The following is a 23,581-nucleotide window of genomic DNA, read 5'->3' on the forward strand; positions in this document are numbered from 1 at the left end:
CCCACAGCAATGGGCACACAGACAAACACCACACAGACAGGCAGTTCCCTAAGCTCCTCTGAAAACAAACTAAACCAGGATTTGGTCTTCTTTCCTCTGACAATCCCCTGACATCCACAAACTAAGCAGGCCCAACAACATAATGAACAGAGCTGGCTCAATGATCTCCAGCCAGACACAGATCGTAGACGTGCACCTTCATAATGACCACGCCAGATGCCCTTTGATAGGGTACATCAAGGGAAATTAACTGGATGTGTTCTGTGCCAGGAAGCTGGCAGCATGAATCTCACAGCAAAGCCCCAAGCATAGCTCTGCAAGCTCTATCACAAAGACTATCAGGGTAAAGAGACTAAAATCCAGGTACCTGTTTATCACAGGCTGGCCCAGGGACTCCAGTACCAGCTTCCAGCTCATCCAGCATTTACCGGTTCCAAGCATTTCTTGGATCACATCTGTCAACATCAGACACAAAGCTTTAGGAACTGCACACTTTCACTGTGGTAAAACAGGGTCAGTCTTCTGCTGGTAGGGACTAAATCAAAGTTTGGGATGGTGCTCCTAGCCCGAGGCATCTTTTGCCCAATATTACCATGACAGAAGCCAGTCAGAATGCTAGAAAAGTGTTCCAGCCTGGAACCAGTAGCACTTTTTATCCCCCAAGTATAGTAGGGGCCTCTTCTGCTGCAGCAAGGAGTTAAAAGGCCAGACTGGACTCATATGGATTAGGCAGCAGCTGTTTTAATGCCAAAGGTCTCAGTGTCAAACTTCAAGAGAGGGAAATCCAGAGCAGCTGGGCTCATGATTTCAGTCCAGTGGAAAAGCCATTCTTTTGAGCGAGAAGCCAAAGGCTTTGCTTTATGGTTCTTCTCAGCGCTGGCACCTTGGCAGCAGGTGGGAGCAGAGCACTGCCCCATGTGAGGTGGCTCAGCTGGAACTGCACCACTAGCATGAAGCACTGAGTCTGTGGCCAGTCTGCATCTGGGAATCACCAAGACACACGTCCTTCCTCTCTGAGCTCCCTGAGTGCTTATGTAAACTATCTAGAACTGGGAAAATGGTTTTTGCTTGCGGGAAACCATTCAAACCTCAAAGGTCATAAATGTTTCCCAGTGCCTTGGCACAAGCAGACTCCATCTCTGTCTTTAAGCCCATTTCCAGAGATGCCAATGCACTGGTGGGTTCCCCAGCCTCCTGCACTGCTCCCAAGGGCGACTGACACAATTCTGGGGAACACTTACTAGGCAAGATGCCCACCAGGCTCTGCAGGGCCTGCTCTGCTGCTGCTTTCTTCTGTTCCTCTGTCCTGGCTGGTTTAGGCACTGCTGGTAAAACTCCTCCAGGCCAGATGGACTCCTGTAGCAACTGGAGGTACTGGACCCAACGCTGGGTGCAGGTCAGGTTGGCCACTTGGACTTCCAGCCACCTGCAGGCACAGGGAGAGAAGGAGAGAAAGGTCAAGAAAAGCCAGATTTGGTACTAACTCAGGAGCTTTCTGTTGACTAGAGGCCCTGGAGGGGAAGATCTGCTTGCTGGGTAAGTTAACACACAGTTTCCAAGTCTATACCTTAAATTTTTTCACCAGTATTACTTAGCTGAGTTTCACCATGCACCAGAAAGAGGTAAATGTTTCCTATCTTACAGACAGAAACACATATGGGAAGTCACAGGGGAAAAGCAAAAGCCATGAAAGCTCCACCATCCTGCTGGGAATCAAAGGAGGAACTGGTCCATAAAAGGAGCACAGCTAAGGGATACGACTGGCCCTTATCTCCTAGGTTATCTCCATGCACAAGCTGAGAGAGAGATGGAAGAAACACCAAAACTAGTGTTTTATCTCTAAAACCACCTCCACGACTGGAAGGACACGAACATGTTCTGGTAACCAGCACTCCCCTCATCCACCCCTTTGCTACCAAGAGAGCCATGGTGTCTGTCCTGGAGACCAAAACGCACGCTTCCAGGATGGTAAGGCACAAATATCCTGCTGCTTTGCACTCCTCTCTCCCCTCTGCTGTCCAGCCTGGGTCCATCCACCAGTGGCCGGCAACAAAATCATTGCCGCTCCCATCCAAAAACTCACGTTGCGCATCTATTAAAAGAAAAGTTAGGTACCTGCCAACAGAGCTGCTCGTCGGCACTCCTGCTGGGCCAAGACTGTGCCCTTTATACGGTAACAACCTGCAAACCCCAACGCTGCAGGAATGCAGCTCCACATAAGGGCTGGGAGGCGTTTGAAGCCTGCACGGGGGAGATGTGTCCACACCACCCAAGAGCTGGCCAGGAAAGATTTCTAAATCAATCTTGCAGACCCTCTTTCCCAGACATGAAATCACTTCCCCGGCTACCTGAGGCAAAAGCCTCAGTCGTCAGTCAAAACTCGCCACTGCTTAAAATCTTTCCCTCCAGAATAAGGAGAGGCCAGTGGAAGAATCCCTGATGCCACAGAGGCCGACAGAAGGGTCCTCATGGATTTAACAAGCCTGGGACTGAGCGGTGCATGGCCTGCTGCCGCTGTCCTCATCAGCGGGAGGCTTCGGAGGAAAGAGAGAGCGTCGGGCCGGGGCTGGGGTAGGGAGAAGGCTTGTGATTTCGCCAGTGCTTCAAGAGTCCCAGAGGAGAGGAGTTTGTGAGCAGGGCCAGGAGACCCGTTCCTCTTGGCAGCTGGTGTTCATGCTTGCAATTCCGTCACCACTACGCCCCGGCAGCTCATAGTACATCCAAGAGCATGGGCCCTGCCAAGGCAAACTTTATTTAACCTGCGCTCTGCCAGACTGTCTGCATTCTTCTTAGGCGAGGCATTTGGACCAAGGGCATCTTTCCCCACACAACCAGGACAACACGAGCAGAGAGGTGGGAATAGCAACACCTAAAGGTAACCAGGGGCAGAAGAGTGGCAGGTAAGCATCATCGAAGCCAGGGCTACAACAGGATGCTCCCTTCTTCCAGGTGGAACCAGCAGCACGTCTTTAAAGATGCACACCTAGGAGACGTCAGCTGCAAAAGCAAAAACCACTAAAAACCTGAAAAAGAGCCTGTACCGTCTCAGAGAAAGGTCTTACTAGAGCATGGGCAATGCTCCTGCTGATCCCAGTAACGGCACTGGAAATGGGAAGACGTGGCCATCGTGCTCAGCCTCACCAGGGAGTCCGAGATAGGCCAGAGATCTGAAGTAGCTTCTACAGAGGACAAAGTGTCACCACGCAGCCTCGCCTGGGAAAAGGCCTTGTTTGAAACACAATTGCTTAAAAGGGTTTTTATCTCCAGCCATCAGATGAGTTTAACACCCCATATCATGTTAAACCCTCCAGCCATTCCCATCCAAATTAAAGTGTTAAACCTCAGCTCCTCTAGGGGCAAGAGCTTTCATTAACATGGCTTTTCATTAACACAGTCTCTTATACAACCTGCTTTCCTAATTGAGAAAACATTTGACAAGCAACAGGAGTTCAGAGACTCGGGGACAGAGCTGTAAACAGTACAAGCCTGCATCTGGGGAGATCAGATTGAACCTTGACTTGAAATTCATCTCAGGAATAGTCATTCACCGTCCTTTAAGAGGTTGTAGAAAGCAAAGAAGCAGCTTTCTGCTTCTTAGGAATGCCCCTAAAATAGCAAAAAAACAATCAAGCAAACAGTGGGCAGAGTGAAAGCTGGACTTGGAGAAGAGAGCAGACATTTCCAGGCAGCTGAAGAGCAAACCAAGAACTGGTGAATGCCGGAAGGGGCCATATGAACAACCGCTGTTTCCAGCTCATTGATTTCCATAAAGCCACCAGAAGAAGGAAACAGCCTGGAAGTAACACCTATTACTCTGATCACATGTGCATGCACTGTGACTATGCAAGTGCTTACAAATCTTAGTTCCCACAGTTGCAAAACACCGTCGATGTATTATTTTACTTAGCCTGGCAGCTCGCTGCCTTCCACTTCAAGCAGCGAAGGGCAGGATGTGAGAACAGCTCCGTTAGCTTTGCCCCACCTGTGCTGATGCCTCCATGCAAGCTTGTGGAAGAGGCCAACTCGCCCCATCGTGTGGTGCTCAGGCAGCGCTACTCGCTGCTGGGAAAGGGGAAGAGGCACCTGAAACCACAGAGCATAAAAAAAAGGAAAGGTAGGAAAGCAGATGAGAGGAGAAACCACAGCTGGGTGCAAACGGAACAAAAAAAAGTCACTGTGTACTGGGTTCCCTTTTTGCAGCCTATAGGATCACAGAATGGTTTCGGTTGGAAAAGACCTTTAAGATCATCAACTCCAACCATCAATCCAGCCCTGCTAAGTCCACCACTAAACCATGTCACCAAGAATAACATCTACTCATCTTTTAAATACCTCCAAGGATGGTGACTCAAACACCTCCCTGGGCAGCCTCTGCCAGTGCCGGACAGCCCTTTCAGTAAAGAAATTCCTCCTAATATCCAACTTAAATCTCCATTGTGCATCCTGAGGCCATTTCCCCTTGTCCTGTCACTGGCTACCAGGGAGAAGAGACCAGTGTGAGGCACCTATCCCAAAAGCACTGGGAAGAGGAACTATCTAGACTGCTCTGTCTGGCTCCCTAGAGGAGCAGCTGATGCTCTTCGATACTCTAAATGAAAAAGTCAAAACAGAGCAACTGCCTTTTCCTCTCTGCTCTCAACCTGTTATTGTCACTGCCAACACCTACTTTGGGGGACGCAGCCAGCACGCACAGGGCAGAATGCACACACGCAGGAACAACTGAGGAGCAAAGTGACTCCTCAGCACTCACAACTGTAGCTGCAACTAAGGGAGGGCCACACCAAACTTTATTGAAAAACTCTACCTGAAACAAACCCAAAACCTATGCAAACTGACCTTTCCATCAGGCAGACTCGCTGCACCAGGATCAGGATTAACAGCTCACACTTCTCACACAGGAACTCCAAATATGCGCTGGTCCAAAGCTGACCTTTGCCGGATCACAGATGATTTTTTGTACTATTAAAGGACTAAGCATTTGAGATCCACGCGTCACATCGAAAGCACAAACAGGCCTTCTCCCAGGTAGAAATACATCCAGCAAGAAACACAAATAGACCCATCTTTCTTTTTTTGGATGGTTATTTCCATTCATAGCCTTAACAAGAAAGAAAGGGAAACAAACCCATCACTGAACCATCTCCTTACACTTTGGCTGAGACTGGAATAGACAGAAAGTGACCTCCTGGGCTCAGACGTTCAAATGCTTTGATAATGCCCAATGCAAAGAGACAGACTGCAAGGGCTACAAAGTCCCGGACCTCAGTCTGGAGGTGCATAACTTGCCCATGCTGTAAGGGCCCTCTCTTTGAAATAGCTGCGGATGGAGGAATGAAATGGGTGCTAAAAAAGAGCTGATTTAATGCCATGGCTTAAGCTGGAACTCCAAGGTCAGCTCAAGGAGCCCATTAAGATGGAAACGCCCTGAGAATTAGAAACAAGGCCTGGGGCGTGCATACCTTGGCCCTCCTAGAAGCAACAAGGGCTGCTAAGACAAAGCAGCCTATGGTAAAGACAATCAAGACTCAGGAACACACAAAATGCAGTGTATAGACCAGATTTTACCTGGCTTCTGTGAGCTAGATGCACTCAGTGCGCTGCCCAGAGGATTCACCTGCAGATAGAGAGACCTCAGCTCCACAAGTAAAGGTCGGATAGGTTGGATTTGCTTAGTCAGGAAAAAAAAAGATAGGGCAGGAATGGACAAAAAGATATAACACGATCCTAATTTACACACAGCTGCTGGAAGCTGGTAAACCTCTGCTTTTGTTGTCCATCACAGTTAGGACAAGAACTGCTAAGTTCATTTAGGCTGAGGAATGGAGGAGTTAAATATGCTGAGTGTAACAAACTCTTGAAGGAACAGCAGTCGTGATTCCCCCAAAACTGGGGATTTTAAGGATGCAGACGAACACAAACACAGTACATGTTAGGAAGACATGAAAGCCTCTACTAGTCTGCTTTAGCTTCACAAATACAAACAGCTCTATAGATGTGCAGGAGCTGTACAGAACAGTAGCAAGACCAACTCAACACCTCCCACCTTCCGCCCCATAACAAGGCCTCCGCTTCCCTGAGGTCAGCTAACACGGCGTAGCTAAGCAGAAGCTCAAAATAGGCCCATGAGACTAAAGCACTGCAAAGGATTTAAGAATAAAGCAACATCTGGAAATGCACAACCTATTCAAGCATCGGACTTATAGAATCAAGAAAGACTGGTACTTCAATCATCAGACTATCTCTCCCTTCACAGCACTTGTCCCCCAGATTCCTGCCCAAATTGTGTCTCAAACCACAAGGATATCCTTCACTCAAGGACTCGGAAAGAGCAACATTTCAATGCTTTGACTGTAAAACTTTTCTGAGCAAAGCTTGTAAATCTGAAGAAACAGCTGCAGCAAGCACAGTAAGAAGAATGGAAAACACAGAGAGCTTTCGCCCCCAGGCTTGGCTTTTAGCACCTGCTACTGGAGCCCACATCCACCTTCTCCCACAGCACAAACACATGCAGCAGACTGCTGGCACACTCAACTCGGACACCTTCAGCGCAAACCTGCACTTGTCCCGGCCATCAGTAAAATCCTATGCAGAGGAAGGAAATGGGAAAGAAAAGAAGAAAAGCTCTCCATAAATCAAAGAATACGAAGCAACCTGAGTCCTTTCAAACTTCTGGCCAAAGACACACACAAAAGTAAACTATCCTCCTTGCCTTACTGGAAATGTTCCTCTCCTGCTGCCCTATAAAAGGTTTACAATTGTACATGCTATAAACAATACGTCCTGTACCCCTGCCCCAGCACAGGGTAATGAAGTGTTTGACCAGTGAGGCAGCGGCCCTGTGGCTGAGTGCTTTCCCCTCGAACAAAGTGTCTCGCCAGCCTTGCAGCTCTGCTGTGGGCAACTACACAGAAGGAAGCAAGAACCAAACCAAGCTGCAAGGAGCTCATGCTGGTAGCATTTGCATTAGACTTATCAGCACCAGCATCTTGCCAGCACAGGGCGGTGGGATTTTTCTACCTCTTTGACCCTGTCAGGCAGAGGTGGAGCTGGCAAAAAACCTGTAAGAAGTGGAATGCAGGACATTTTACTGTGGGGCAGACAGAAGGAAAAACAGATCATCCATTACGGAGTGCAGGCATGGAACCGCACCTCAGGATTGGGATCTGGGGCACCAATTTGCGCCACTTTAAGTACTGCTCCCTCTGAAACACACCTGCTGCAAAACGAAATCAGGGAATCCACGTGTGTTCCACTAAGACCGATGTCTTCTCCCTCAGCGAATTCACCAAGCTGCTCTGCTTTCTGCTTTTCTCAAGTTAGATCTCCCTGTGACATTCTGGGGCTCCGAAAAGGGGGAGAAAGCTACGTGATTAGGAAAAAAAATTGTCCCCAAACCCCCTTGATTTTTAACAAAGCATCCCGGCTTTCGATAACATCTTCATCGAGTATTTATTGAGCCAATTAAGCTCTCAGCGGTGCCCCAGGGAGAGGCCAGGCTGTCTCAGCCAGGTCCTGCTCTGAGCAGATTGCTTCATTAGCCCACTTTGGAATCAAACTACATAAAAACACTGTTAACTCCTCACAGCCCAGCGGAAACTAAATCAAACAAGAAGACATTATTTCCTCTCAATCCTTCTCTTCTTTGTCTCTTCTATTTGAAATAGGAAGCTGTCGGGTGGTTTGTTTTTCTTTATATCTGGGAAAAAAAGTTGGCACGAATCTCATTGCTGAAACAGAGTCAAAAGGGAAAAAGAGAGATGCAGTTAAAATAATGTTGCAATTGTTATCAAAGCACAGAGCATTTGCTTCATTCTAGCGGCTGGTTTTGGAAGAACACTGCTTCTAGAAGAGGGGAAAAAATTTTGTTTGGGATAGAGAGTCAAAGCCAGATCCAAAATTTCCAGGTGCTTGGAGACAACTGAATTGAGGCCTGTTTCCAAGCTAATTTTTATTTACTTTTCATACATACACCAAGACACACAGCGTCCCAAAGATCACTTCTGCTGATGTACCACAGGCCCGTGATTTCTACTTCTCCTTGCAGCTACAATGGAAATCCAGAGGCGAGCAGGACAATGCCGTAGTTTGTCTGCCTATACACAAACCCTGATGCTGGCTCTCAGGCTGGGGTACGTCCTTGCATCCCCGTGGGAGAGACAAGAGCTTTGCTGACACATACCCGGGCCTGCCAGCATGAAGCACATTCCCAAAGGTGCCCAAATCACCTCCCCAGGTGACAAGCCAGAGCAGCACACGGAGCATTGGCAGCTCCTTTCTGTCAGCAAAACTCCGAGGTGCTGCCTGAGCCCGGAATGGGAAGCTACTTGCCAGCCACAAAGCCAAAGGAAAGTGGGAGCAGTCATGCTGGGAACAGCTTTAGCATAAACCTTCCTGGCTTCTCCTGGCTCCTGAAGAACATGAGCAGACCCTTGCCTTTAATGTCTTTCTCAGAGATAACACAAGGAAGAACCAGGAAGCCTTGGCAGTGTTGTCTGCCCACGCACAGCCACATCCTGCCCCAAGATTACAGAACGGTTTCAGTTGGAAAAGACCTTAAAGATCATCGACTCCAACCACTGATCCAGCCCTGCTACGTCCACCACTAGACCATATCCCCAGGCAGGACATCCACTTGTACTTTAAATCCCTTCAGGGATGGTGACTCCACCACTTCCCTGGGCAGCCTCTGCCAGTGCTTGACAACCACTTCAGTAAGGAAATTCCTCCTAATATCCAACCTAAATCTCCCCGTGTGCATCTTGAGGCCATTTCCCCTTGTCCTGTCACTCACTGCCAGGGAGAAGAGACCAACCCCCACCTCACTACAACCTCCTTTCAGATAGTGGTAGAGAGTGATGAGGTCTCCTCTCAGTCTCCTTTTCTCCAGGCTAAACAACCCCAGCTTCCCGAGTTGCTCCTCACAAGGCTTGTGCTCTAAATCCTTCATCAGCTTTATTGCCCTTTCCTGGACACAGCACCTCGATACGCTCTGCGCCGGGTGACACAGGTACCGCCTGGCTTTGTGCCGACCCCACTGCCCCTTAGCACTGAGAAGAGGTTTGGCTCACCGTCTCGGCTCTTGGACACGGTTCCTACAGGGCTCCAGACGGCCAGGGCTGGGCAGAATTGCTTGCCCACTGGCAGCGAGTTCCCAGCACCCTTGGGGCTGCAGGTGCTGCTTGGCTGCCCGAGTGGGCAGGTTTACTCAAGGACATTTAAGAGGGTCAGGCAACACTACATGCCGGTGGCACTTTCAAGTCAAGAGGATCAAGGAGGCTGCCAAGTGTCTTTGTCTTTGCCAGTTCTGTTGGCACAGAGATCAATAGAGAAAGAAGAGAAAAAACAGGTAAAGAAACACTCAGCAGGCCGCTGCCTGAAGCTGTGAGCTCCTTGACTCACACCAGCAGTTGCACAAGTGCCCACGAGGCCTGGCCTGGCATGACAGGATCCGGCATGGAGCCCCGGAGCCAAGAGGACAGCAAGAAGGCAAGAGCAGCCTGGGAATGTGCACAGGGGGAACCCTGGCAGCAGCTCACCCAAACCTACCCTGTGCAAAGGGCAGCCTCTGTGCCACATCCCTGCTGGAGGAGGGATGGCAGATGTACCGGGATAGCAGGTTGCAGCACCCTTTGGACTGGCACAGATGTCCACGCTGCCAGAGGGACTCCAAGCTTGCCTGCAAGACCCTTTGCTGCATTGTTAAATTGACAGCTCAGGACCTTTGCCAATCACAGGCCATGGATATCGGTCCGAGAAGGTTTCACTTGGCAGGGTTGGAAGCTGAGGGAGCCTCTGGCAGAGGGGCCAATGAAACCAAGCCCAATGCTGAACCATTCCCCCCAACACACACAGCAAAACAGGACTGAGGGGACACAAAACCTGACAGCACGGAGAGCCAGGAAAGGACAGAGAGGAGGCCACAGCAATGCAACAGTCACCCTGGAGACCAGCAGCTCCACTGCCGAAGGTGGTTTTTACCTCTGTAGGCAGTGACCTCCATAGCAGTCATCTTTGAGAGCACTTCAGGGGCCAGGGAGACACATCCTGCTCGTCCCAGCCTTGCACCTCACACCAAAGGTGCCCATTTTAATGTACGTATTCAAAACCTGTCGGATGCACTGCCCAAGTGCCTCTTTTCTCCTCTGAAACACTTCCAGGGCTCAGTGTCCCCCATCACAGAACCCAAGAGCCAGGTTCTCTGCAAGACCACAGTCCAAGACTCAGCTGCAGGGTGGATCTGAGCTCAGATGGCCTTTTCTTTCCCATGGCAGTTCAGCAGCAGCTGAAGCCTTGGAAGAACCAGACAGGAGAGGAAACCCTATAAGGAAAATTAAGCCAGACCTCTGGGAACCAGAGCTACAATGTGCAAGAAACTGCTCTCATAAAAGCCTGACGGTCATCTGTAATCAGCCTCAAAGCATCCCTGGTTCTCCACCTACATCTCACACAGAGTGGAAAATAACCTCCCCAGATCCACTTGCTCTGCTGAGGGAACAAAGCCTGGAGGAGCACCAGAGTGACCCAAAACAAACAGCAGTGCTGAGCTCTTGAGTAAGGCAAGGATGCTCTGCATTTATTTTAACTCGGTGGAAGATGACACCACCAAAGCTGCTTGAGTAGTTCCACACACTCCCTTATATACACATAGGCACTTCCAAGCCTGAGTACGGACCACGTGCCCCAGTCTTGCTCAGGTTACAGGCTGCAGACAGCTGAGGTGCGCCGAGACACCTTCCCTTTGCTCCAGGGTTTGCACCACCATGGCTTTCTGTTGCGATGCATGGGAAGGAGCGAGCAAGAGCATGGAGACCTGGATCTGCACCTAACACTCTCCCAGGTCCACCCCTGGGATCTTGGCATTCTTTCCTCCAGAAGGAGAAGCAGATGTGGTCCTGGGAGAAGCCCAGCAGCAGCTGAAGGACATGGCAGGCTGGTACCCGGTGGCTTGGCGGCTGCCCTTGACTCACCATGGCACTGGCAGAGCCCTGACCCAGTGACCATTGTGCCGCCGGGGATGGACCGAGGGCAGGGCATGAGGTCACAGCCACGGCAAGGTTCGCATGCTTGCCATGTATTTTTAACACTGCTTTGACTGAGAAGGCTCAAAAAAGCACACGGATTCTCCAGATGCCTTTTAGATCTTCCACCAAATGCCCCCAGAGCCCAGAATAGTCCCATCTACTCTCCTACGCCAACAGCCCTCATTTGCAGCCTCCCTACGAAAGAGAGATGTGTGTTTGCAGCCCATAGGAGGGAAGTGAAAGTCGGACAGAGGAGGGGTGCAGAGCTGGAGCAGGGCAGTGGGTTTGTTTACAGGCACAGACCCAGTGTGCAGAGTCTGCTGGAAGTTCTCCTCGGCCCCAGGGTCGAGCCTCCCAGCTCCTCCGCCTTCCCTCCACCCGCCTCTCCTTTCGGCTCCAAAAAAGGATCACTCCCTGTTACATAATGGATGCAGGCTTGCACATGCGGCCTCCCTTTTACTTAACAATACCTTTTTCGGTCATCTAGCCTTTCTCCTCCCAGCTGCCATCAAACTGACAGCCAGGGGAGAGGGATAGTGCCAGGCTCCAGCTATTTCAGCTGTGGAGGAGAGGGGAGAGAGGAGCACGGTGGGATGCTCTGTGCAGAGAATGGCAAAAGGGTAAGGAGGTCCCACGATCAGCAACAGTGATCACTTGATGTCACTGCAAGGGATGCTGTGGCACCACAAGCCCAAGGGAGAAAAACCCCTAAGGAGAGGTGGATTCGCTCTCTGGAGAAGCTGGACCTTGTTCATGGTGTTTTTCTGTCCTGGACTTTGTTCTTGGTGGGTTTCTGTCTTGGACCTTGTTCTTGGTGGTTTTCTGTCAATTCTGCTCTGGGACAAGGCACACTCGGTGCAGAGCAGCAGCAATGTGCACAAAGATAGCTGTGAGAAGACTACACGAGCAGCACACAAATACAAGCTGGCACAGGAGTATCTAGAAGTAACTCCCTTCCCAACACCCAAAATGCTGCAAGGATGCCTTCCCAACAGTCACCACCTAACCCAGCCCCTGACAGGAACAGAGAAGGACCTCATCTCTTGAAGGGGCGATGCCTACTCATGCTTTGTGACCAACAATGGTTAGAGACAGGATGCCCACCTGCTGCCCTGTCTTTGTCCGCCTGTTCCAGAGGTGGGAGCAATGATGCCTTGAATAGCTCACGCTCCCAGAACAGCTTCTGGTATTCTCTCCACCTGTAAAGGTACCCAGACACGGTGCCAGCCAGAATGCCAGTGCCAGGGCTGCCCCAACAGCGACCAAGTTGCAAATACTTAAATGGATGAAAAATGCCACCAAATTCACACTGTGTCTGGATAGGCAGCCGGTGGCCCATCCGTGTCCCTGGATAGGCAGCTTCTTGATCTGCTCAGAACAGCAGCGGCCATCCGGACCAGCCATGAGCACCATCCTGTGTGGCTCAGGGTGCAACAGGAAGCCAGCACAGATTCCCCCCATTCCTAATTCTCCTCCACTGCAGAGGTATCTACACACCTCATCTCAGGCAGTGTCTGAACTCTGCTTTCATACCAGATCATGGCTTTCACAACAAGCAGATACTGACTGCTCTCAGGGCAGTTTCTGTGCACGCCACCATATCCTGCTGAGCCCCAGCCCTCCACATGGGCTTCCAGCACCACTAAAAACCTGCCAGCCTTGATTCAAGATAAGAGAGCCTAAATCCTAACACTCCTCCCTTTCAGGAGACCTAAGTACTGTCCCAAGCACAACCTTCTTAGTTGAGGTGGTGACTACAGCAGCAGAAACAGGGGAGGAAAATACTCATTGCAGCAATCCATGAGCAACACCATCCTGGCAGCAGCTCAGCTTACACTGCGTGACTTTCCTCCCCTGTCCCCCTCACAATGGGCCTGTGGACTCCTGACTGCCCCAGAATGAAAGCCAAGCCGGCATCAACACGTGGCTTTCACCAGGAACACGTTCAGTCCTAGGGACACAGGGTTAGTTCAAAAGGTTGTAGTTGCACCTCGTCCTGATCATGACACCAGGGAGTCACTGGGCTTCCCAGTATCACCTCCAGCCAAACGCTTGCCTGCAGCACACGTGGGTTCATCCGGGCCCATTGAAGTGGAGCAGCTACAAACACATTCACCATCACCCTGCTCCATGAGCACAACTCGTGGAGTTCCTCCACCTTCCAGAGCCAGGCATGTGCTGTGTGTACGACAGCTCTAGTGGAAAATACCAATGTCACGTGTCGGTGCAGCAGGCTCCTTGGGTGACCGGGACACAGCTTATTAGGAGGTGATGACGTGCATATTCAAGCCCTCATACCTCTGTGCTTACACACAAGGATTGGGTTCCAGCTCATTCTCTGAGAGACCAGAGCCCATTTTGGAGAAATGGGAGCAACACCCACCTCCTCCCACACAAGGCAAGAGACTTGGCAGTAATGCTGGCAGCCCCTGACCTCAAAGTGCTTCAGCAACCTCTGCTGAGGGCAGCTAAAATTACCAGCTTGTTTATAATGGGCTGCCCTGCACATTCTGACACTGGCTTTGGATGCCTGCAAGAGAAGAAAGGGTGCAGGAGTGGGAAGAGCACTGCTCCAAGAGTGCCCCTAATCAAAGTCCTTCCGGGAAGGCTCTCCTTTTACTCTAAACGACTGTACCTAGTGATAGTCACTGACCGACACAAGAGAATAGAAATGCTCTCTGTTTGTGTGTATTGGCCTGGTGCCCTCCCACACAGAGGTACCGGCCCCAGAAACGCTTGGCAAGTACATACCAGCTGGAAAGGAAGTCTTTCCCTGATACATCTGTGGGTCACTCACTGCCTAAGGCACAGGCACTCCTGGCCCACCACAGAGCAGAGAGGGGAGCAAAGGCCCTGGGAAGCTGTGCTCCAAGCTGTTACTTGACAAGATGCTGTTCCCTGTGCCTGGTCAGTCTCCTTTTGTAGAAAGAACAAGTTCAGCTTCCGGGCAGCAAGAGACCAGGCAGCCAGACCCTCCCTGGAGAGCCACTGGGCACTTCTACCCCTCCATGAGGCCAGACGCCTCCCACTCCCAGGGCTGGATCCTTCCTTTTCCCTGCTGCTAAAGGACAGGAGGCTGCCTGCTAGAGTTATGCTGCTGCTCATGGGGAAAACAGCTCTTAATGCAAATCTCCGAGAAGTTTACCCCCAACACATGTGACGTGATCTTAACAGAAAGTTCGTTCGATGCGAGAGAAAGCACTTACCTGCATTGAGGCAGGAGCTCCAGTTTAGACTGTAACTCCAAAGACAATGGACTTCACAGAGCTGCAAGGTTGGTTGCTGAGGCCTTACCTTTGAATGAGGGTCCCAAAGAGCAGGTGCAAGACCTTCTGGATGTTGTCTGTGCACAGCCAGCTCCAGTGATCCATCAGCAGCAGATGAAGCACGTCCAGGGCCAAGTCAGCCAAAGCTGTCTCAGAGTCTGCCAGGAGGAAGAGAAGGGTGGAATGAAGAAACCAACTTGATGCCCAAAGCAAACCTGGTGGAAAGCATCATCTGAAACTCACTCTTTTCCCCAACAGTCTGCTGGATGCTCTTCTGCAGGCCTAACACCTTGTGCCACACAAAGATGAGCTGCTGAGGACGATCAGCCTGGAAAGCCTGTCCTCCCAAGCTCTAATCACTGTCCTTCATTTCCACTTTCATCCCAACAACCCCAACATCCCTGCCAGCAGGTGCACCAGACCAGAACATGGCTGCCCAGATCCTTCTCAGTTAAGCAGAGGGATTATCACACCCTGGTACACACAGAGAGATGGCAGTGACCCCAAAACAGGTGAGAAAGAAGTCCAGAAGAAAGGTACGTAGCTGAGGACTGTTTTCCTACTCATCAACAAAACTTTCCCCTCTTTCACTGTGCAGTTTTCCAGATGCGAGACTCCGGTCAGCGTCTGCAGGCTGCCATCGTGTGGCAGGTCCAAGCTTCAGCAGGAAGATGAATGAACCAGATACATCAGTTAAAACAAAATCCCACACTTGTGCATATACATCCCTGGTGACACAGACCTGGGACAGCAAAACCTCTCTCTCTCCCCTCAGGAGAACATCAAAGCCTACAGTATAAACACATTCTACTTGCTGGAGAGTTACTTTTATGCTGCTTGGCCCCAGAGTATCCGAAGAGTTGCGCAGAACAAGGTTATAATTACCACAAAAGCCACTCCTAGGCCAGAGCCCCCGCCCGAGGCTACTGCGTCATCTCTGTGGGCAGAGTGAGCTCCTGCACAGCAGCTTTCTCCCTATGCTATTCCCTGATGCCTTACCTTTCAATCACTCTGCCTACAGAGACACTGTCCACACACAATTTACTGCTGGAAATAAAGGGGAAAGGGATTCTGGACCCTAGCAGGTCTCCTTCCCTCCTCTTCCTCTGGGAAGCTAGACTAATTAATTCCAGGCCACTGTCTTTTCCGACAGGGCATGTGCCTGCATTTGGTGCTTCTTGCTCTGGGCCACATACAAGTTACTCCTTGATTGCTTGGCCCACGTTGTCAGCATGCTCTGTTTATTCCCACAGCATTCAGGCCCCCTTTCTCAGTGAGCTGCTGGCCAGCCTCTTCCGAGAAGTCAACCAGTAAGCAGACAGGGATACTGGTTGCGTTTTTAGCCAGCTGCTCCCAGACATTCATTCCCCCTACCCTGTCAGACCGGCCTGCCCTGTCTCAGTTCTGAAGCATTGCAGACCTGCAGGCATTTGACATCATTAGCGTAAAATTCCCTGAGGAGTTCAGCTAACTTGGCCTGCCTGTATCTCTTGTGCTCCGTGCAGCCTCCAATTCCAGCCCGGCTCCCCAGCAGCCCCAAAACAACCACAGGCGTGTGTTCAAAGACGAACAGGGAAAGGACTTGGACTCGATGATCCTTAGGGGTCCCTTCCAACTCAGAACCTTCTACGATTCTATGCTAGGCAAAGCTGGTAGCGCAGGCTGGGTTTCAGAACACCAGACCCATCCTGTCACAAGCACGTGCTTTCAGTCAGAGCTTGCCAAACTTGAACCATCGGAGTGAAATGTTCGGAAAGTTCCAGCTGATACAGCTCAGCTATTCCAAGGAAAAGACTGGAGAACATAGTTTTGCTCGCATCCAGGATAATCTTGTAACCGCTCTAAGAGGCTGTACCACCCCTGTGCTTTGGAGGAATGATCTATAATCAGAAAGGGAACATCATTCCTTTAGCTCAGATTACATATTTGCTATCCCCACCAAATTATCCAAACTTTACTGAATCTCGAAAGGTCCGTGGACATATCAAGGCTAACTTGAGACTACCAAGAAACTGTAATTTGGCCATTTTTCAGTTCCTAAGAGCTTGATTTTACAACACTGGTAAATTTGAACAGTGTGTCCTTTGGAAACTTATTTCTGCAGTAACTGTAGAGTCAGGGTGAAGATCTACAGTGACACAGCTGAGCCAAGACCCAATTTGCTTCCAATAGCAATAAAACCCAGAGCAACCACTTAACAGGACTGAGAAAACACAGTTTGCCTTCCCTTTCTTTCATCAAGGCACAACAGGCAGGAGACCAGGTTCTCATACCGAGTACCTCGCAAGCTGTGCTTGCAGATATTGGAGCTGAAGCACAAACAGAAGGGCCAAGCTCACCAGAGTCTGCGTCCGGATGCATCCCCTGCTCCGATGTGCCCAGCCCGTCCATGCCGTCCTGCATGGAGCCTTCCTTAGCTTCTCTGCCTCCCTCGCCTTCAGGAGCTTTGCTGGGGACTGCCTCCAGCAGCTTCTCCTGCTTCTGGATGAAGGACTCCATAGCAGCCAGGGACAGGGTGCCAGAGCCCTACAAAACACCAGCGTATTAGAATTAGAATCACAGCAGAGAGCTGAACAGATATGCGAGGTCTCCACTGCCCAGACAGCTTCCCACCACCAACTGGTTTGCACCACGCTCTATCCAGCAGCACGACCAGGGTTGGTTACTGCTTTTCTGCAAAGACCTGGCATGTGGGAACAAGGCTGCAGCAGCCACAGCCCCCGTGCATTTGGGTTATTTCGATCACGAAAGGATTACAAGAGGGATCTGAACTCACAGTGCTGCCCTCCCTGATAGAGTACACGATCCTGTCATGGGCTTCATTCACATTCAGCACTGGAGCAATTTTACTGGATGAGAATCTCAGCCTGGACCTGAAGAGGAGAGAGACAGCACAGTCAGGGTTTGCCTCCCAAGCTGTGAGCGATGAGTTTCCCAGCTTCAGTCAAGAAATCAGACCACCTATCTTTGCCCAGGTTCATGCCCAAGCTAAGAAGTCTGATTAGACCTAATGCGTTTCAAAAAAGCTTCTGTCCCAAGGATAACTCAGAGATGGCAGTAAAACCATGGAAGCATTTAAGTGCTTTTCCTCAACTACACATGGGCCTAGCCAAGGCTTTGCGACATTCACCACGTACCCACATCTTCTTTGGCAGGTAGAAGCTTTAGTACAGATGTAGACAGATGTAGGCATTTCTGTCCAGTGAGGCATGAGCATTGCAGCATAATAGGAAAGTGATCAGAAACGCCTCCGAGATGAAACACGCTCAGCAGGATTGTGAAATCCAATTATAAACATGCACACACAGAGAGAAAGATATGAAAGGGCGTTTGGGATTGTGGGACAAATTGTAAAACAGCCTGTTTATCACTAAGGAATGTCCTTTTCAGCCAAAATCCTCCAAAACTTGTACTTTTTTGGTTTGTCTTTTTGTCCAAAGCAGCTTTTTCTAGCAAAACATCTCTTTTCTGGAAAAAAGCTGTACTTGTGCAGAAACCTTCCCTTCTCTGTAAGGGAAGAATCACTAACGAGCACAAAGGGGCTCATCATGGCCAGCAACCCCAAATAAACACTTCGTGAGCCACATACGTGCATTGGCCTTAAAAATTCTCCAGAAGCATCAACACCTTTCCCAGCAAATACCACCAACCTCACAGCTCCCTCAGGGGGAAACCCACCTTCTGAGAAAACCTGAGCATTCCTGGAACATCCCTTTATCCAAACAGGAACTCGGACATCCTTGCTCAACGTGTGAAAATAATTCAGCTACTGTACGAGAGCAATCTATTATCCACAACAGGTAAGGCACCAGACCAGTACTTCCTCGTGATGTAGAGGGTTCGCCTATGAAGTCCCTGTTCTGCATAAAGCACAGAGGAAGCTGGAGGAAGACTTACTTGTTCGCCTTCTTCCCATCTGTTTGAGATTTCCCATCCACTTCAGACTCACTAAGATCCTCCGTGGGGCTCTGGGGCTCTGATCTGGGGAACGCTGTCTTCAAGGTGTCCACAATAGCATTGACAACGATCTGCAAAAGCAGATTCAATTATTGAATATATTCCTTTCTCTTTAATACGAATTAAGAGTTTTCAGACTTGTGTTCTACATTCTGCAATAAATTCCAGGCTCTTTGAAACAGGCTCTAACTCTTTCTAGTGTTATGGCTTTCTGGGCATACTCGGACCAGCTACACAGACAGAATTTGAGTTTTTTGGCTACTACTGCAGCAGCTGGAAGCCCAAGAAGCACATCTAGGTGCAAAGTGGTTTAGAAATACATTTTCCCACTTGTCTACCTTATCTATCCTCGAGACAACGAAGGGCTTCTTGACAAACGCAATCCTGGCATCAGTGTTCAGGGCGAGGAATTCCTGCACCTCCTCACTGTTTGCAATCTCGGGGACTGCACACAATTGCTGCAAGAGAAGATACAGTTTTAGGTATTTTTGAATCAACTTTGCAGCTTGATCATGTAAAGCACAACTGGGAGAGAAGCAATGTGCTTCACTGCCTGTCAGTACAGAGCTGCCCCAAGCATCGCTTTCTGGCTCACAGAGGCACACAGCAAGTATCTCACCTTCAAGAAAGATTCTAGCAGGCTCTTTCTGGCTTCCACTTTATCGCTGTCCATGTTTCCAAATGGGAGATCAGGGAACAGTTTCTTCGGGCCTTTGATATCTACAAAGGAAACAAAGGCATTAGTAAGCTGAAAAAAACTGCAACAGTTCTGTTAAAACCTTAATGCTGTGACTACCTGACACCTTGCCTGGAATCACCCCAAGATAATGCATCCTTCAGACCAGAGTGGCTGAATCAGACCTTAAATCCAGACACAGCTTGGGTTCTGCTGATACCATATCATCCCAGTCTTTAATGTTAAAGCAACAACGTCAGTTCAGCACAAGGACTCTGGATCACTTGGAGAGCCCCAAAATTCTCAACATTGCAGTTTTCCAGTCAAAACCTCACATCTGTTAAATCTAAAGGATTATACAGGAATCTGCTAAATTCAAGGAAGTTTTATACATAAGTAGCACTAGAAGCAACATTGTTTTCTTTTTTTATAAAAGCTTACTTTCAACACTCGCAGTCAACATCACTGTTAAGGTGCAGAACTACAAAAGTGAGCATTTTGATCTGAATGGGAACAAGGATGTTTTGAAACACTGAAATTTGCTGCCAAAAGAAAGAACTCTCTCCTCCAGCCAGCTCTGCACAGATCATCACCAGCAGCCCAGCATCAAGAGCTTCACAGGGAGGGCAGGATACCCCCTGGAGCAGAGTAGGGCGAGAGGGAGAAGGATTTTCTCAGGAAGATAATGCAGGTACTGACTTTTCAGGAACTTGCGAAGCTCCGGTTTCTCCTCCAGTCTGGTCTGCAGGTTGAGGAACTCTCGGTACCGGCGGTTCACAGTGTGGTAAGCCATTTGCTGAAGACTTCCTGCACCCTCACCTTCCAGGGCTGTCTCATACTGAGGAGAAAAGCAACAGCCATTAATCCTTACAGAGCCCAAAATCCTGATGTGCTGTAGTCCCCATTGGCCCCACAGTCCCCAGACCCCACAGAGGCCTCATCTTAGCAATTCCTCAGACTTACCCTGCCAGAGGAACAAGGGCTGCACAGGAAACAGTGAAAACAGGACACAAAAGACTCATCCAGCCTCACACAAGCCTTGGCCAGGAGTGGCAATTCCTATCCTGCACCTGATTGGCTACAGAGAAAACACTGTGCCTCATTCTCCCCCTGCCAGACAGAATTTGTTGTTGAGGGCTTGCTCTCTGTGCATGGCTCATCTCCAAACACCAGCTCATGTTCCCCTGCCAGGGCAGGGATCTTAGAAAAGGGGTGACCACTGGGGGAGGTTCTACCTTGACGGTGTACAGGGTGTAGGGGTGGAAGCCAGTCCCGCTGTGCTCTCGGGCAGTGATGGTCCCCGTTATCCGCAGGTTCTGGATGACGACCGGTCCGTCGGGGCTGCTGAGCGGCTCAAAGCTGAAGGTGCTGACGGAAGCTGTTGGGGAGGATGAGAGCAAGGGCAGAGTCTGCCCCAGGTCTGGAGGACTTTGTGGTGGGCCTTCTCCTGCGCGCAGATCTTTGCCCAAGCTGCAGGGCCTCTGTGAAGAGGACTTTCGGAGGTCAGCTGGGCTTTCCTCTTCCTTCTCAACTGCTGGGTCAATCTGGATGTCAGGACAGGAGCTCGGCACAAACGCAGAGGTGGAAAGCAGTCCAGCATCTGAGCCGGTGGCAATGCCCTCCTCCAGGTCCCCCATGCCATTCTCGGAAGCGGCTGGTCCCTCCAGTACAGCGCAGGTGTCCTGGAGGGGTTCATCAAGGAACTCCCCCATGGGCGATGGCACCAGTAGGTCAGCATCCTTGCCTTCCTTGCCTACATCTGGCGCAGGGGACTCAAGTTCCAAACCCTCAGGGAAGAGGGAACCCAGGGATCGCGGGCAGAGCAATCGCTCCTCTGCATGGCACAACCTGCTCACCGGGTCCTCTCCCTCCTCGCCAGCAGCCCCTGCCTCTCGCCTGGGCACCTCCATGGCCCTTGGGGAGACGGGCAGCATGGCAGGGGTGGTGCCTATCTGCACTGGGAAGGGCAAGAAATCTGGCACCGGGGGTGCAGAGGGTGGCTCCTCCCTCCGGGGCTTCTTGGAGAAAGCTCCGATGAGCAGCAGGTTGATCCAGTCAGGATCAGCCATCTTCTTGATGGCTGGCAGCAACACATTGCAGGTGACCAGCTCCACCACCACGAAGCGTCCTGTCCGTGTCTCCAAGTGGGGTTGAGGCACCAGCGCTCGCAGCAGTGTCTCCACAGCAGCCCGGGCATAGGCAACCTCAGCTGCCGGGCTGCAGAGGGCAGGGTGGGGCCCTGCCAGCCGGCTGTACTCCCGCCACAGGGCCTGGCCACCCTCCGAGTCACCTTTCAGGGCCTCACGGGCCTGCAGGTAGCTCTGCAAATGGTGACCACAGAGAAGGAGGAGGCGGCGGGCCAGGGCTTGGCGGTCCACTCGGCCCATCCGCTGCCTCAGCTCAGTGGCCAGGCCCGTCATGGCCTTCTCCACCTCAGCCTCGAAGGCTGGCTCGCTAGAGACAGTGCGGTACCAGGAGGCAACGAAGTCCCGCACCACTTTCCGGATGGTGTTGGCGATCTCCCTCTCCAGCTGCCCCTCCGCTGCCAGGCAGTGAGGTGGGGGCCGCAGGGAGCTGATGAAGCGTTCCAGCCGCAGCCGCCGGCCGGGAATGCTGAGGGCGTGGGGGCCCAGCCACCCACCCAGCACGGCCAGTGCCCCACAAAGCAGCCCCAGCACCCGCAGGTCGAGCAGCAGCTGTAGGGCCAGCAGCCAGCCCAGCATGGCTGCCAGCACCAGCAGTGCCCGATGGGCTCCTGATGGCCCCTGGGCTGGCATAGCAGGGTCAGGCAGAGGGAGCTGCCTTGGGGCTCTGCCAGCTCTTTCCTCAATGGCCTGAATGGTTGCACAGTGGGGTTTGTCAGGGCTTAACCAACTGGGCTCCTCAGCGGGAACCAGGGCTTGTCAGGGCTCAACCAAGCAGGGTCCTTACTAGGCAGCAGGGCTCAACAGACTGGGTTCATCTCCAAGGACTGGGGCTCACCAGGGCCAAACAGACCAGGGTCCTTTGCTGAGCACGAAGGCTCAACAGGCCAGGCTCCTCGCTGGGCACTAGGGCTCACCAGCACCCTGCACCAGGGCTCAACTGACCGAGCCCCTCATCGCACATCGGGTTCACTGGGGCCCAACCAATCCCATCTCTGCACTAGGGCTCAATTGACTGGGCTGGTACCAGGTACCAGGGCCCATGGGGTCCTAACAGACCAAAGCCCCGCACCAAGACCCAACTCACTGGGTGCTGGGCCTCACCTGGGCCCAGCAACAGGGCTTAACCAAACGTTTTTTCACTGAGTACTTTGGGCTCAACTGAACAGGTCCTTCATCCCACACCAGGGGCACTGGGGCCCAGCCAACAAGGTCCCTATACTGGGGCTTAACCAACCGGTTCCTCAACAGGCACCGGGGCCCAACTGGAGGAGACTCTGCACCAGGGCTTAACCAATCAGTTCTTCACTGGGCAGCGGGGCTCAACTGAACGGGTTCCTCATCATGCACCAAGGTAACTGGAACCCAGCCAACAGCATCCCTGCCCTAGGGCTTAAACAATGGATTCCTCACCGGGCACCAGGGCTCACCAAGGCTTAACCAACCAATTCCCCACCGGGCACCGGGGCTCACCAAGGCTTAAGCAGCTGCTTCCTACAGAGCACTGGGGCTCACCAAGGCTCAACTAGCCGGTTCCTCACTGGGCACCGGGGCTCACCAAGGCTCAACCAGCCGGTTCCTCACCGGGCACTAGGGCTCAACTGATCAGGTTCTTCACCGCACACCGGGTCACTGAGGCCCAGCCAACGAGGTCCCAGCGCTGGGGCTCAACCGGCCTGTTTCTCCCCAGCTCCGGTGGCCTCGAGGTCCTGACCGAGACCCAGCTGAGCGGTCCCTCCCCAGTCCCGTGTCCCGGCAGCGACGCCCCTACCCGGGCAGCTCTCCCGGCCCCGCTCTCACCCACCAGCGGCTCAGCCACCCCTCTGGCGCACTCACCGCCCCTGCCCTGCGCCACTTCCGGCGTCACCGCAGCGTCACTTCCGGTATCACCAGCCCCGCCCCCTCCCGCGCTGAGGCGACGCCCTTGAGCGCCCCCTGTCAGCGGGAGGAGGAGCCGCAACGGAACCTCGGGGTTGGAAACTGCAGTGGGGAATCACTGAGCTGGAAGGGACTCACCGGGATCACGGAGTGCAGCTCCTGTCCCTGCACAGGGCACCCAGCGTTCACACCTAGGGCTGAGGGGGTTGGCCAAAGGCTTCTGGAATATCTAGAGCCCTGTGTCCAGTTCTGGAATGCCCAGAATAGGAAGGAGAAGGAATTGTTGGAGCCATTCCAGAGGAGGCCACAGAGATGATCGAGGGCTGGAGCACCGCCTGTATGAGGACAGGCAGAGAATTGGGGTTGTTCAGGAGAAGAGAAGGCTCCGGGGAGACCTTAGAGCAGCTTCCAGTGCTGAAAGGGGCTCCAGGAAAGCTGGGGAGGGGCTTTATACAGGGACATGGAGTGATAGGACAAGGGGAAATGGCTTTAAATTGGAGGGGGGAAGATTTAGATTGGACATTAGGAAGAAATTCTTCATGCTGAGGGCCAGGAGGCTCTGGCCCAGGTTGCCCAGAGAGTCATAGAATCACCAGGTTGGAAAAAACCTCTTAGATCATCGAGACCAACCATTCCTCT

At 51.7% G+C, this 23,581-nt stretch overlaps 1 protein-coding gene across 5 annotated transcripts in view; it reads right to left on the reverse strand.

Moving 5' to 3' along the window:
- SNX19 (sorting nexin 19) overlaps positions 1-22,915 on the reverse strand; it is a 138,518-nt gene extending 115,603 nt beyond the window's left edge. For 4 of the 5 annotated variants that reach the window (XR_008453427.1, XR_008453425.1, XR_008453426.1 and 1 more), the window contains exons 1-10: positions 20,156-22,915; positions 19,620-19,758; positions 18,864-18,964; positions 18,583-18,702; positions 18,185-18,315; positions 17,064-17,160; positions 16,627-16,813; positions 14,316-14,445; positions 1,242-1,426; positions 368-455 (exon numbers count right to left, since the gene is read on the reverse strand). Coding sequence is in view for 2 of the 5 variants with exons in the window: in XM_054087083.1 (XP_053943058.1) it covers positions 368-455; positions 1,242-1,426; positions 14,316-14,445; positions 16,627-16,813; positions 17,064-17,160; positions 18,185-18,315; positions 18,583-18,702; positions 18,864-18,964; positions 19,620-19,758; positions 20,156-21,697 (2,720 nt within the window). In the remaining 3 variants the exon portion in view is untranslated. The remainder of the gene's footprint in view (positions 1-367; positions 456-1,241; positions 1,427-14,315; positions 14,446-16,626; positions 16,814-17,063; positions 17,161-18,184; positions 18,316-18,582; positions 18,703-18,863; positions 18,965-19,619; positions 19,759-20,155) is intronic. The other variant, XM_054087084.1, reaches the window with a different exon arrangement.
- Positions 22,916-23,581: the final 666 nt, after the last annotated feature.

Source organism: Cuculus canorus, chromosome 23, assembly GCF_017976375.1.
Source record: "Cuculus canorus isolate bCucCan1 chromosome 23, bCucCan1.pri, whole genome shotgun sequence".
Taxonomy (NCBI): domain Eukaryota; kingdom Metazoa; phylum Chordata; class Aves; order Cuculiformes; family Cuculidae; genus Cuculus; species Cuculus canorus.